Genomic DNA, 15,210 nt, shown 5'->3' with positions numbered 1-15,210 from the left:
CATTGAACCAAAGCCAGAACAAAGACGTGGTGCTTTTCTACAATATGTTCTCCTAGTATTAATTACAACGCTTGAAGAAAATAATCAAAGAGCAACTATGACCAAAGAATGATGCGCTGGTGGTGACCAACTGCTGATATCTTACCAGCGCAACATCTTTTCAACAAAAGAGACAATCCATAACTACATCGGGGTTGTCTTTGTATTGTACATTGCAAAGTGACTCATGACAACAGATTTACCGCAAACTATTAATTTAAAAAATCCTGATCATGAAGCAGGCTCCAAAAATTACATTCAGATAAAAGAAATGAGAGCCACTCATTTAAATCGGTATTTTATTTTTTATCCAGTTCAATTTTAATAGGACTAAATCCATTTACACCGGCAATACATTGTTCTAATACATAAATTAAAAATGCAATCATTCACTTCTTCACGTTAAATTATATTCCCCAAGTAGAAATATTTCACTGTTCCCGTTTTACCAGTTTCAAAGTTTTTATTGCACTCTACCTGGATATTTGTAAAAAAAAAACTATCACAATCAGATCATTGGAAATTGTCTGATGTGAACTATTTTGTTCTGTTGCAAACCATGAGATTGAACATAAATGAACATTGCGGAAAAACAATGAGTCTCACGCATTTGGCAAACAGAAGATGATTGTGTTTTTAGCATATCCCTCTTTTGGCAGATGAGGTACTTTTAACAAGATGCATTGACTCAACCAAGAAAGAATACAAATTCCAAAAACCTGAAAAAATCCTATTTTACAAGCCAATTAAACAGCTCAATCTGCATTTGCTTTTCAATTGTACCCTGTCCACTGCTAGAGGCCCCTTCTGTCTACGTATTAAAATGTCCATCTCTAGTTCATGTGTTCTTTGGATGTAGACAACAGGCGAACTTGTGCTGCTTCTAGACCTGCAATTCAAGTGACCCACACTGAAAACTGTAATTGGAATGATGAAACCCAACTTTCAAAGCCTGAGGAATGTCACGGACTATTGGCCAAAAAGGAGTGCATGCCCGGTTTGGTCTAGTATCTGCTAAGACAAATAGGAATTTTTAGTGGTAAGATTGCTTTAAGTAGTCCAGCCTGCCCGTTTACATTGCTCAATACACATCCCCTGGATTTGTGTGCATATTTTATAACCCAGGGTGTAAGCAAAGCCATTTGGAAACATGCCCTCCATCAATGTTTTCTAATATTATTGGTGCATTTGAAGACTTGCAAACTACAGAACAGAATTGTGGCTTCCCTGATAAACTTTAGACATAATCTGAAACCAGGTTCTCCCTCGTGTGAATGCATTATGGACACGTTATGCCCCAAGCATGATTATTTTGGTGGTATAACTACAAAAACATTAGGTGCTGCTAGCGAACCCCTTGTTTACAAAAAGGCTGACAAGGAAGATGTATTCCATGTTGAAAGTGGCATGCTTATGCTATACAAAGAATTTCCAGGGGAGGAAAGGAGATATCTGATATGATGACAGGCAAGTCTTTAGAGCACATTCTCATCAATCAGTCTTTAAGTGAGGACTGTTTCCAAAGTGGACACAAAATATGAAGTTGACATTTTGAAATAACGGTGGGAAAGTCTCATCATATTCCAGGACGTTAGACCCTCATATACAGTAAACAAAAAAAAAAGCCTAGTCAGAACAAAATGCCTGAAAAGTCATAATGTACTTTGTACCTTCAAATGTAAACCTTCTTAACAAGCAACATGCACATTCTGGAACACGTCTAGTGTCTTTGGTTCTCTGGGACCTTTGCTACTTACATCTAATCTTTGTACATTAAATTCTCGAGATCCAATAAAAAAATCAATTTATGTTTTTGAAGTGTATCTTGAAGTACATAATGCAGACTAATAAGCGGTGTATAATTTGTCATGTTAACTTCTAAGGAGAACAGTTGTGTGAATATCATTTATAAGGTCTATACTGAACTATGATCTAGAACAGCATGTAAGTAATTTAGAGCTTACAAACGTTAAAAAGTATATTGTTATAGAAAAAGGCTATAAAATGACTGAGCCAAATCAGACTCTGTCAATATCAGTGAATTACTTGACCAAATAACAGAGCGTGTGATATTTTGCAATAGTCCCTGGAAGCTGTGCAATACCTGTAGATAAGATAACCCAAAACATTGAGCCTTAAGAGCAATGAGAGAAATCATATCACTGCACCAAGTGCCTGGGTGAAAATTTCAAGAGACAAATGATTTTAGAAACTAACTTTGGCAAACAAACTGCATGTTGCTAATTACACAAATGCACAAGTGTTCTACATCCATGATTTACTTAAATGTTTTCTACAGTGATGACACATGTGGTCTAATTATTTGCTATACAATCAAAACATCATAACTCCAGAACAGGTAATGATGCTAGTCAAAAATGAAGACTCACAACGTTTGTAGGATCATTTGTTACTAAATAAGGATACCCGGCAAATAAAATCTTAGAACAGAACGTAAGACAATATGCTTTTTGGTTTAGTACAGAGAATAATTTAACCTACAAACAGACAAGTCTGCAGAAAGTCATATTGGGAATCCCTGACTGGCCAAGTGGAGTTTAAGAAATGAATATCTCCATACCTTTTACAGCCTAAATAAGTGTATGTGCAAATTTTGATTCTATTTACTTTTACAAAATAATATAATTTCCAGTGCAAAATATGCCCCAAATGTTTGTCTTCTGTGTGCAACAAGGAAGTATAAAGGATTATTTTTTTAATTGAATATTTATACAAAATTAGTAACATTATTTTCTTTTATAAGGGACTAAGGATTTAAGGGCAAGTGAGCAGTAATGGTAATAGAATCAACCAAACAACTTTGCAAGTATAACCCTATGATGAAGCTGTACCTTCTTGCACAATAGTGCAACATATTGTGATTAACATATATGGCTGGTCACTACCCTCTAAATCTGTAGATGGAAGTGAGAGGAAAATTTGAATTGGACTTATGCATACTTCTGCTACATGGCTCAGACATCACTGCAGTTTCTAAAGGAAGTATACGTTTTAGGTCCACACATCTATAACTATGTGCCTTTCAAACTTGCAGTTTCACTCTCTACATTCATTAGTTGTAATTTTAGGTAAAGGTACATAATCTAATGAGGGTTCAGTGATGTTGTTCTTTAGTTATGGTGAGTCGGCATACTTACGTTTTCTGCCCAATGCTTTCCTTCACAAGGATAGTACTGAAACTACTGGGAGTTCTTAAGAAAGTGGGCATCTGTATCCATCAAACAGTGTGGTCGTTTGTGCAACAGAAACAATCTGCCTCTGTGACATTGTCAACCCACCAACCAACTGGACTGTTGAGTGAAAAGTTGCATCATATTGTCTTGCATTCCTGATTTAGCAGCCATATAATTTGACACAAATAGAGAGTCCTTCAGGTATCAGAGGAGCTGGAGTACTTGCTACAGACTAAAACCAAATTTGAAAATCAACATGTGCACAGTTAAACCTAGGCCACGGACTGAGTTGATGTCTTTTATCTTCATCTATTCGGGTAGACACGGACTTAAATACAGAGATTTTCATAGGGCGGCAGGGGGGTTCACCTGGAGGAAACACACAATGAAGGAGAGACACTACAAGAGTCCATTCAAGTCAGCAACTAAGAAGCACATCAGCACCACTTGTCTAAGAGTAATAAAAAGACTGCCAAGCATATAAGACATAACAAGATGGGGCAAACCTTTAAGGTAGTAACTGAAGGTCTAACTAACAATATCGCAAGGCATGTTCTGACCAAATAGAGAATGTCCTTGTGAGCAGATGTCTAGAGTATTTTTTTTTTAACTAAAGCATGCAGCTTATCTCATAAGGCTCTTTCACAGGTCATAAACAGGAGTAAGGGCTGGTGAAAAGTCATGACATTTGAACAGGGACGTTTCTCCTCACTGCTCTATCAAACACAGTTCCAATGAAAGACAAATGCTAATCAAGACCCAAAGATGACTTAGCTTTACTCAAAAGACAGAGAAGTCCCCTGGAGGAAGAATCCCAGGACATCATAAGGAAAAAGTGTTCTTTTCAGTTAGTCATCAAGATAGGGAAGATCTGTGCAACCAGACGTCTCAACAGGACCACTCCTACGGCTGTGAACTTGTCCTGAAAACGCAGGAAGACAGCAATCTAAGGAGAAATGCTTTGTATTGCTAGTCCACTCCCAGCTGCAAACCAGAGACAGTTCTCTTGAGTTGCAGGATGGGAACATGGAAATGTGCCTTGTTTAAATCAATGACACAAACAGTCCAAATGGCGGTAAGACATCTGCTGCACAGTAGCTTTCTTTGTGCTTTCTTATTTGCATGCTGAGCTGTGCACTTAAAAGGCAGTTTGTTTTTGCATCTCTCAAACATCTCATATAACCCAGTCAGCAAGACAGCCGTGAGGCTGTCCTTGAAATTGTGAATCTTCTTTCACATTTGTCATTACAGCTTGTCAAAGGTGCATTCACAATAATCAGTCATGAAGGGAGAGGGTCCAATGGTACAATCCCTAGTCTACGTTGCCACCATGCTTGGTTGTAGGGAGCTGGAATTTAAGAGAGAAGCTATTTTTGCCTTGTCAGGGCAGTCAAAACAAACCAGGCACAACTGATATGGCAGGTGGGAAGCGTTGTGCATTGCCTTAACTACAGGAGACTACAGTTTGTTGTCTCTACTTGGGTGACTACAATGAAAAGCTGTGGAGCCATAATGTCATAAACTTCGGTAAAAGTGCTTCATTTAACCAGTTCATCAATATTCAACCTCATGAAGTTGGCAAACGTGACCGGTAGTTCATCTAACCACAAGCTGCTTGAGCACATGGTCAATCTGAGGCCTGTCAAGGTGGTTGAGGTGCAGCTAACAGGAAAGGCAGGGAGGGCAGGGGTATCACAGCAGACTAAGCCATACCGAAGTACACACTGCCGGCACTAGTTATGGTAGCAGAGGAAGCCACATTATTACACAGGAAGAGGCAAATCAAAATGCAGAGGCAGACTTTAATGTCCTCGAGTCTTCACACGCCAGCTAATGGGGAGGATAACTCTGTTTTATTTTGTATCTTTAAATAAGAGCTTTGGTACTGGGTGTCAATGACCAATAGCAGCTGCTACCCCTGGCATCCCATTGCTGTCCCTCCCACCGCATGACACCTGATGTCAGAGGTCGTGAAGACTATGACAGGAACAGAAAGTAAACAGGATTTCTGTGAGCTCTCTTTACTTTCCATTGTTTGTATGCTTGCCTTTTCTCCTGCAGTTTTACACCAAAGAGTATGAGGTCAATGGCTTTGGCAAGAGCATGCTTCAGCGCTAGGGTGTCTTCACTGAGCTCAAAGGGGGCATGATATCACCTCATTTGTGAAATGACATAAAAAGTCTGTGCTGCTTCAGAAGGAAAAGGCATTGAGGTACTCTGGCGAAAACCCTGTGTGAGCATCCACGATGCTATGCCACTTCCAGTTTGGTCCCTATTAAATTAGAAAAAAATGGCTTAAGACGGAGGAAACTGTTGTGGGTGAGCTTATGCATTTACGTGCTATTTTCTGATGTGTTAACTGCTCCAGTCCGTGCGAGCAGGAGCCACGATTCACAGGAGTGTTGGCAAGGACTGTGCTGGGGGTACAACATTAAGACATTTCCCACAAGAACATGCAGACATTAAGGGGACTAAAGATAGAATAACACATCGCACAAAAACTGCAACAAAACATGGGCTACAAAAAACGATAAATCTGAGGAAATTAAATCTGCGAGTAGAAGCGAAAATGAACATAGGACATTACTGCATCAGTGTGGAAATATGGAGCACAATATGTGGTTTTAGGGAGGACCTGATTAAGAACATTAACACTCAAAAAGGCGTGGAACGTAGGGGAATTTGGTGAATATCGAGAGGTAGGCAGTGACCCAAGGTGTCAAGTTTATTCCCCTCCTTCTTACCCCGAGCGTCTTAGAACCTTTGGCGGCAATCAAGTCCTGCTTTGCACGTGGTACTTCATAAGACGGAAGAAGCAGAGATATGGCAATGCCATAGGTCCCTCTGCTATACCTCCCTCTACGTAAATGGTATAATTGCTTGGGAGTCAATGTAAACATTTTCGGATATGTGCTACCCAGCTTAAAAAATGGAGAAACAATATAAAGGAGAATGAAGCTATAACAATGATGAGGTACCGTGATTTAAGTTAAAAGTTTTTCTTTGTACAAAATGCATTAATTGCGAGTGTGTTTAAAATCGTTTTCACATTAAAAGGACGCCGTGGTAGAGCTAAAGGGCCCTGGCCCAGACGGGCACACATGCTTTAAAAACGAGTTCACGTGATTTTCCTTGGGTGCTTCCGTCGCGTGCCCTGGCGAGTTTGCATTACAATCCTTTATTAAAGTACACGCGCTCGAGGCCTGGGTTGCTTTCTCGAATCTTGGCTTGCAGTTCCGGTTCCAAGCGTGACACCGACATGGAACTATGAAAAAAACGATAAAAATATACAAGTTACAAAAATGGCTCGCTGTCATTGCACATTTATAGTTGCACGATCAGCAGGCCAAGCCGCAAAGTAGAACTATAGAGGAAGAGAGCGCTACAGGAATGCCTACAAACGAGAAGAGGACACTGCTACTGCTTAAGGGAGTCACCACACACTGGACCTCCTTTACTTACCTGTAACAACAGCAGCACTCCAGCTTAGTCTCCACTTGTGATTCACAGGCTGATTTTGATTGGATTTGTGTTAGCACATTTGTAAAACGTAGAAATAAAATTAAGCACGCTGACCGAAATCCCACAACATTTAGAAAAAATTGAGTAAAATGTAATAAATTGGGAACAAAACAGGAAAAAACACAATCATTACAACCGGAGATATGCAATTTCAAATTTTTAAGTGAAAACAGTGCCTAGAGGCACAAAGCACCAACTGTGGTTATTTGGTCGCGTCGGACCGAGTTGAAGTGACAAGTTCAGGCTGACTGCGATGGAGCTCAGACCTTATTGGGGGGCCAGGTTAGGCCCGCTCAACAAAGTACCTTCTTAAATCCTGGTTTGCAGAGGGTTGCAAGATTCTGTGTCGAGGTTGCATCGCACAGCAGCGGTTCCACGGTAGCTGCTTGGCTGTGATGCAGAGACCTGTGCCATCCTAGAGGATGATGTAGACAAGGGGCTTGCTATGCAAAGGCCTGCGATGTGAAGGCCTGCGTTGAGGATGCTGTGCAATGCAGTTACGAGGAAGCTACGGGCTGCAATGTTGTGCAATTGTGGTTCTGATGCGGCCGCAAGGAGCTGAATCTCACTGCATCAGTTCTGCTCACAGGACCGCGCTGGGTTGGCAGAACACCTACAAGCCCACTTCCATGGGTCCAGGTCTGGAGTGGCACCACTTGGAGTGTAAGACTCACACAGACAGACTCTAGGTGCAGAGTTTCAAGGTGGTTGGAGCCTTCCCTGTACTTGAGGCTCTGATTAGGAGGCCAGCCACCTAGCCCTTGGAGTCACTCTAGTAGTCCTGGGCTCAAGATGCAGGTCCAGAACTTTTCACTCAAGCAGCAGGGCAGGAGAGTAGCAGTCCTTCTTGCAGAGCAGCACAGTAGTCCTTCAGAGTCTTCCACAGGTCCAGAGGTGTACTTAAGAGTTGGGGTCTGAGGGTCTATTGTTTATACCTGGTGCCCAATTTGAAGAAGAAGTTTCTAGAGGCTTACACTCCCAGAGGTGCTTGGAATTTCTTGTCTAATTGCCATGGCCCCAGCCTGTCTGTTTAGCGCCATCTCTGGCATTTGTACAAAAGGCTTATTTTGACAGGTCAAAATGGTAGTTTGGAACTGCACACACAGGCTGCAATGGCAGGCCTGAGAGATGTTTAAAAGGTTACTTAAGTGGATGCAAAATCAATGCTACAGGCCTGCTAGAAATATTTAATTTACATACCCTGGCTAAAGGCAGTATCATGTTACTAGGGACTTACAAGTAAATTAAATGTGCCAATTGGGTGTAAGCCAGTGTTACCATGCTTAAAGAAGCAAGATCAGGCACTTAAGCAATGGTAAAGTGCCCAGAGTCCAAACGTTGTGAGAAAACCACTCCAAGGATGTCAGGACCAACAATGTTTCCCAAGAAGCAGACTGAAAAATAACGTATGTTCTGAAAGGCCCTGACTGTTGCTATGAGACTCCGAAGTCTATTGAGAGGAAACTCCCTGCGCTGGTGGGTCATTGTTATTTCGGTTTTCAAAAACAGACCACTGCTTTCGGGGTTTGTTTCTGAGAGGACGGGTTCAGAAAATCTTACCAGTACTGAAACTGCACTAAAAGCAGCCACATAGGAATTGAGATCTATCTCAGGTGAGGGTGGTAAGGCTGCATTGATTCTACTGGACCTGTGGGCAGTGTTTGATACTGTTGACCACTCCATCTTGAATGATCGTCTTAGACGTTTAGGGATAAGTGGCCTGGCCCTACGATTAACCAAATCATTCCTCACCAACAGAGTGCATAAGGTTGCCATGGAGGGCTTTGTTTCAGATTATTTTTCTCTACCCTGTGTGGTGCCGTAGGAATCCTCATTAGGTTCAACCTTTTGTAATCTTTATGTTACACCTCTGGCTAAACGTATTAAAGCTTTTGGCTTCTCTGCAAATAAATACACTGATGACACACAAATAGTGGTATCCATTTCTAGAAATCTAGATGAAACAGCCGTTAATTTCAGTTCCTGTAGGACGCAAATCAGCATATGGATGAACAAGAACTGTTTAAAGCTGAATTCAAGCAAAACTGAAGTCCTACTTATTGGGAACGGCATTTCAAACTAGACCCCTAAATGGTGGCCACAGGAAATGGGATCATCTAGATTCCAGAGCAGAAAGTTTAGAATCTGGGTATGCTCCTGGATTTAAAAAAAAACTTAAAAAAAAACGTACTTTTGAATCCCAGATCAATGCGCTAGCATCTACAGCTAAGGTTTGTCAATTCATTCCACTTGATCTTTAGAAGATGGTAGTCACTACTCATATATTATCCAAATTAGATTATGGCAACACATTGTTCTTGGGTACAAACAAAAGTCTTCTTCTTAAACTCAAGGTTCCTCAAAATGTAGCTGCCCGGCTTCTGTTGAATATTCCAAAATATCAATCTGCCTCACAAGGAATTGAAAAACTGCATTGGCTTCCCATAACAAAGAGAATACAATTCAGAGCCATTTGACTAGCCTATATGGCTACACACAAGAATACTCCCAAATACATTCAGGACAGACTTATAATTTATAGACAGTCTTGAAGTCTCAGATCCTCAGCAAACAAGAACCTTGTGCTACCCAGGTTCAAACGGGCCTCGTGGGGGTGGTAAGAGCTTCTTTCTTAGAAAAGCACAGCTCTGGAATTCCCTCCCCTTAAATCTTAAGAATTGCCCTGACTTCTTGAGTTTCTGAAAATTCCATAGGAACTGGTATTTTGCACAGAAGAATTTTCAAACCTGATATGCCTCTTTTTCCTCCCCCGTTGGCAGTGTCAGCGCCAAGACGCCCTCGGGCATTCAAGTGATATATAAAAACCAAAATCAAATCAATGACCTGAGCAGAGCAAATAAATGATGGTCCACATGGCACTAAGCTATGACTAAAGTATCCATCAATGCGTCAGATGCGCCTTGGACACCAAGATCTGTTTCAACCTCTGTCGCCTATATAATGTAGGAAACAAAAATGGGCTGTGCTTGGCATTGTTAAACCATTTTGATTTTCTACTGGTTTTACTACGTTTCGTTTTATAGAAAGAGGAGAATCTGGTGACAACGCAAGAACTGGCCTTTTATGAACAGAGAGCTGTTCCTTCTACAAAATAGAAGTGTTATTGAATCCCATATATATGTATTCGATGTTTATGATTTTAATGGATATCTCTTGAGATGAAATAGCCAAATTGCAATTTTTTTGTGTACCAAAACGTAATTCAGTTGCAAAAAAAGAAATGCAAATAGCTAAAACCTTTTCAGGGGTCCCAGCCAATCTGGCGCTACTGGGCTCCAATAGTGACAATGCAAGCATTTTACTGCTGGTACCTGGGGTGCACTTTTCTGTTGAACCAAAAACCCTTTCAGGGTAGGAGTAGGCCTGTGCAGAGATCTGCTTATGCAGAACTTTGCAAAGTGCTGAAAAACTCTGCCGCACTATGTGGAGTTCCCCGAGCAGCAGAGTTCGGGTAAGGTGCACTGTTTGCACTGAATTTCAGTGCAGGAATGCGCTGTAAAATCAGTTTGAATGGCTTCATGTGAGCGCCAGAGGGCACTAACTTCTTTTTGCCGCTCGAGTAGATTTTCTACTCGAGCGGCAACTTCCTCAACGCGAGTGGCAGCTTTCTCATCGCGAGTGGTTGCAACTACCTCGACCGCTCGCGTTCCGAAATCTCATTTGCGCTAGCCAACTTAACGATTTCTCTTGCTCGCTAATGTTTTTCGGAACGGAGTGGGGAAAACTCTGCGAACTCCCCCGGCAGAGCGGAATTCTTCCCCCACCCCTGGGTAGAAGAGTTGAGAAGGCCAAAGATCACTCAGGGAGATGGTCTGCAGTAGAAACTCGTAGTCTAAAAAACATCCAACAGCAATTAACAAATAATTTTCCAGACAGTGGTTCACTTGAAAAGAAAGTCATTTAATCATGATACACAGCTTCACAGCTTATACTACACATGAAATGCAGAGAGTGCAAATGTTATATATAATTATCACTTTGGAAGCGACTAAAGTTTGTACTAGTAACATAACAAAACTAGGATAGAGATACAGTAAATGACACCAAAGGACTCGTAAATTACAAATGCCTTTCACTTTCACGCACTTATGGCTGCATGTTCCATAAGGAATGGGAGTGTAATATGCAGGTGTCTCTTAATTCTCTGTAAACATATGTTAGGGTGCATCAATGAATACTAGGGCCCAGCAACCCAGTACTTTTGAATGTTGCTGTGCACTGAGCAGCACCAACCATCTTTGCCCTGGTCCTTCATGTTCTTGTGCTGCCCCAAGAGGTGCTGTAGTGCATTGGAATACTACTATGTTCCACAGGAATGTAGGCTCAGTGGTCCCTGGTGGACAGAACCTATGCTTACTCTGGCTAGTGGGAGACAGAGTTTACTTCTGCCTGGACTTTTTTGGGCCCAAAGATCCACTCCACCAAAATGAACAGCTCACCTCAGCCACAGTGATGATTTTTCTGATTCTGAGACCACAGAGGCGTGGTCACCGTCTTTCCCTAGCACCTAGGAATTTCCATTTCTGGTGGTGAAACTGATTGCGGTTACAAATATTTATGTGCATCAGGTTGTTACAGCTACTTTGTAGTTGGTTCTGTCTTGTGTTGTCAGATTTGTCAGCTGCCTCCTCCAGTGATCTGTGGACTAGGCAAAGGTGAGAGGAATGCCCCTCGCATGCACATATTCAAAGAGCGGATTACTTTGCTCTTAGTCACACTGCAGCGGAATCAGTGTCACAAGGCAGTTCCCCACAGCCTGAAAGTTTAGATAATTCCCTGGGTTACTGCAGGCCAATTTCTGTCCTTCCTGCACATCTGCTTATGGCCTTCATTTTCGAAATAGCCTTTCACTCATGCAAAGTGTTAGAAATGGGGTCTTTGGTTGGCAGTCAAGTTACCCCCTGTCCCTACCTCTAGTCAGGGTAAGTCACACACAATCCAAATTATCCTATGCCACACTCTGGTAGCTTGGCACTGAGCAGTCAGGCTTAACTTAGAAGGCAATGAGTAAAGTATTTGTGCAATAAATCATGCAATAACACAGTAAAGCACCACAAAATTACACTACAGTGTTTAGAAAAATATATAATATTTATCTGATAAAATGCAGGTCAAAACTATAAAAATGCAATAAGTAAATGCTGAGATATCACTGTAAAAGTGATATAAAATGTCTTAAGTCTTTGAAAAACAAATAAATGTTTCTTAAAAACAATAAAGGTCTCTTGCAAGCACAAAGTCCCTGGTTTGCGTTCAAAATCTCCGCAAGGGACCACAAAGGAGGCAATGCATGGAAAACGGGGAGGTGTGCGTCGGTTTCGCCCCTTCGCACACCGACTTACGTCGTTATTTTCCATGCAGGGGAAGACCGCGCCGATATCCAGAGCGCAGACTTGGTTCCTCTTTGGTCTGTGAGGTTTTCTGACGCCCCGGGGACGGTGCGTGGAATCCTGGGCTTGTGGAGCGAAGTCACACACGCTGCGTCGATCCAGTGGCCGTTGTGTGGAAATTTTTCCAGCACAGCATGCGCTGCGTCGATTCCTCTCTGGAAGTCGGGCGGCGTCGTCCCGGGTCGGCTGTGCGTCGATCCGGTGGGCCGTGCGTCAAAGTTCCGGTCACTACGCAGACGCTGTGTCGATCTTCTCCTTGCGACGTCGGGCTGCGTCGTTCCAGTTCGGCGTGCAGTGAATTTCTCACCGCAGGGCAGGCTGGGTGTTGTTTTTAGCAGGCTGTGCGTCGAACTGTCGCTGCACAAGGAGTCCAGTTGCAGGAGTGAAGTATTTTTGGTCCTGAGACTTCAGGGAACAGGAGGCAAGCTCTATCCCAGCCCTTGGATAGCACTTCTCAGCAGAGCCAGAGAGCAGCAAGGCAGCAGTCCTTCTCAGAAAAGCAGTCCCAGTGAGTCCTTTGGGCAGCCAGGTAGTTCCTCTTGGCAGGTCTGGTTCAGGGATTCTTTACCAGCAGGTTTCTTGTCCAGAAGTGTCTGCGAGGTAGAGTGTCTACCCCAAGAAGTGTCTGTGAGGTAGAGTGTCTACCCCAAGAAGTGTCTAAAGTCTGTGGTTTTCGGTGCTCTTCTTATACCCATTTTGGCCTTTGACGTAGGCATACTTAAAAGGAAAGACTCACTTGTTTGTAAAATCCTGCCTTGCCCAGGCAAGGCCTCAGACACACAACAGGGGGTTGGGGACTGCATTGTGTGTGGGCAGGCACAGCCCTTTCAGGTGCGAGTGACCACTCCTCACCTCCCTCCTAGCACAGATGGCTCATCAGGTTATGTAGGCTACACCCTAGCCATCTTTGTCTGGAGAGAGGTGCAAACAGCCCAACTGTCAAACTAACAAAGACAGGAAATCCACAAACAGGCAGAGTCACAAAAAAGGTTTAAGCAAGAAAATGCCCACTTTCTAAAAGTGGCATTTTCAAACACACAATCTCAAAACCAATTTTACTAAAAGATGGATTTTTAAATTGTGAGTTGAGCGGTCCCACACTCCATATGTCTATCTGCTCCCAAAGGGAATCTACACTTTAATCATGTTTAAAGGCAGCCCCCAGGTTAACCTATGAGAGAGATAGATCTTGCAACAGTGAAAAACGAATTTGGCAGTATTTCACTGTCAGTACATATAAAACACATTAGTATATTTCCTACCTTAACCATACACTGCACCCTCCCCATGGGGCTACCTAGGGCCTACCTTAGGGATGTCTTATATGTAGGACAAGGGAAGGGTGAGGCCTGGCAAGTGGGAACACTTGCCAAGTCTAATTTACAGTTTAAAACTGCACACACAGACACTGCAGTGGCAGGTCTGAGACATGATTACAGGGCCCACTAGTAGCATTTGAGTTACAGGCCCTGGGCACCTGTAGTGCCCTTTACTAGGGTCTTACCAGTAAATCAAATATGCCAATAATGGATAAACCAATCAACTGTACAATTTACACAGAGAGCATATGCACTACAGCACTGGTTAGAAGTGGTAAAGTGCTCAGAGTTCTAAAGCCAACAAAAACAGGTCAGGAAAAATAGGAGGAAGGAGGCAAAAAGTTTGGGGATGACCCTGCAAAAAGGCCCAGATCCAACACAAGGGTACCTCCAGCACCCTTCCTCAACAATCAGGTCGCTTCTACCCACGAGATGGGCTCACAACTGCAGGATGCATAGGTTCTTGTTACTGAAATGGACAGGGGAGCTCACTGACCTTGGCACACAGAAGAGTCTTGGTCTTCACAGGTGTGCAACATCAGGTTCTGGTTGAGGAGAAATTCTGGCAATAAGACTGGTAGTTTCTGCTTCAAGCTTATACCAAGCTTATATTCCTCTGTCTGTCTCTTACTATATGCAGGAAGGAAGGTTGGCATTAGAAGCTCCCTTTTAGTGGAGACCTAAAACAAATGTGCAAAATAGGAGCGACTTCCTAACACAGCTAACTCTCAATTTGTTGTGGGTATCATCTTTTTGGAAGAATAGATCATGAAGAGGGTGTGGTCTGACCCTAAACTTCAAAGTAGCCCTACTTCCTACCCTCCACGGCAGAGTCCAATCCAGTGCAAACTACAAAAAACAAAATACAAAACAGACTTGCTATTGAGAACTCAGAGCAGGGATGCACGCTCTTCTGAGCCAAATAGGAGACCTTTCCCATCCAACAATAATCAATATTAAACTGCAGCCGCAAACTGCAGATCTAGAGTTACAGCAGATTCAGTTTCTGTAGGCAATTACACCCCGACTAAAGTATGCCAGTGCATTGGTGATTCCTCAGGGCAAAGTTTAGGATGATAAAAGCCTGGCTACTTCCAGAAGATGGCCTGCACTTCATAATAGCTAAACTGTAATATCTAAAGAATATATGGAAAAGAAAACACAAACATATGCATTGCTAAAACATGATTATACTGTTTTACACTATAATCCAATAAACCGTAAAAAAACAATTATAATTAATCAATGCTAATTCTAATCCTAATCCTAACACTCTTGGGAAGCCCTAACCCATATCCTAAGCCTTAACATAAAGCTCCTCTATGCCGAAAATAAAAAAATAAAAATAAAGATTTGAAAGAATGATAGGATGGAAAGGGAACTAAGGAGGCACAAAGACAGAGGAAAAAGATGAAGAGAAAGACAGAATGAAGAAACTGCAGAATGAGGTAAGAAATGAAGATAAATTGGGATGAGAGAAAGAAATAGTAGGAAAAATGATGGAAGGAAAAGAAGACAGAAAGGTAGAAGTAATGAAGAAAAAGAATCTCAGAAGTTAAGGTGGAACAACAATTACAAGATGGAAACAAATAGCGAAATAAAACAAATCTGAAGAAAATAAAAAAGTAAAAAAGAAAGACATAGAAGAGCAAGCACTGGTAAAGCCAATATGTCTGGAATTGGTCAGGAATTCACCAGCGTGACATGGGTACATTATTTTTTCAT

At 42.1% G+C, this 15,210-nt stretch overlaps 1 protein-coding gene across 4 annotated transcripts in view; it reads right to left on the bottom strand.

Annotated features, from left to right (window-relative positions):
* Positions 1–321: 321 nt before the first annotated feature.
* Positions 322–15,210, bottom strand: part of LOC138304529 (sideroflexin-1) — a 227,778-nt gene continuing 212,889 nt past the window's right edge. For all 4 annotated transcript variants that reach the window (XM_069244665.1, XM_069244667.1, XM_069244664.1 and 1 more), the window contains one exon: positions 322–6,498. In XM_069244665.1, coding sequence (XP_069100766.1) covers positions 6,402–6,498 — 97 coding nt within the window. In that variant the 3' untranslated portion in view covers positions 322–6,401. The remainder of the gene's footprint in view (positions 6,499–15,210) is intronic.

Source organism: Pleurodeles waltl, chromosome 7 (assembly GCF_031143425.1).
Source record: "Pleurodeles waltl isolate 20211129_DDA chromosome 7, aPleWal1.hap1.20221129, whole genome shotgun sequence".
In the NCBI taxonomy this organism is placed as follows: Eukaryota; Metazoa; Chordata; class Amphibia; order Caudata; family Salamandridae; genus Pleurodeles; species Pleurodeles waltl.
This window is presented reverse-complemented; position numbering and strand designations above follow the sequence as displayed.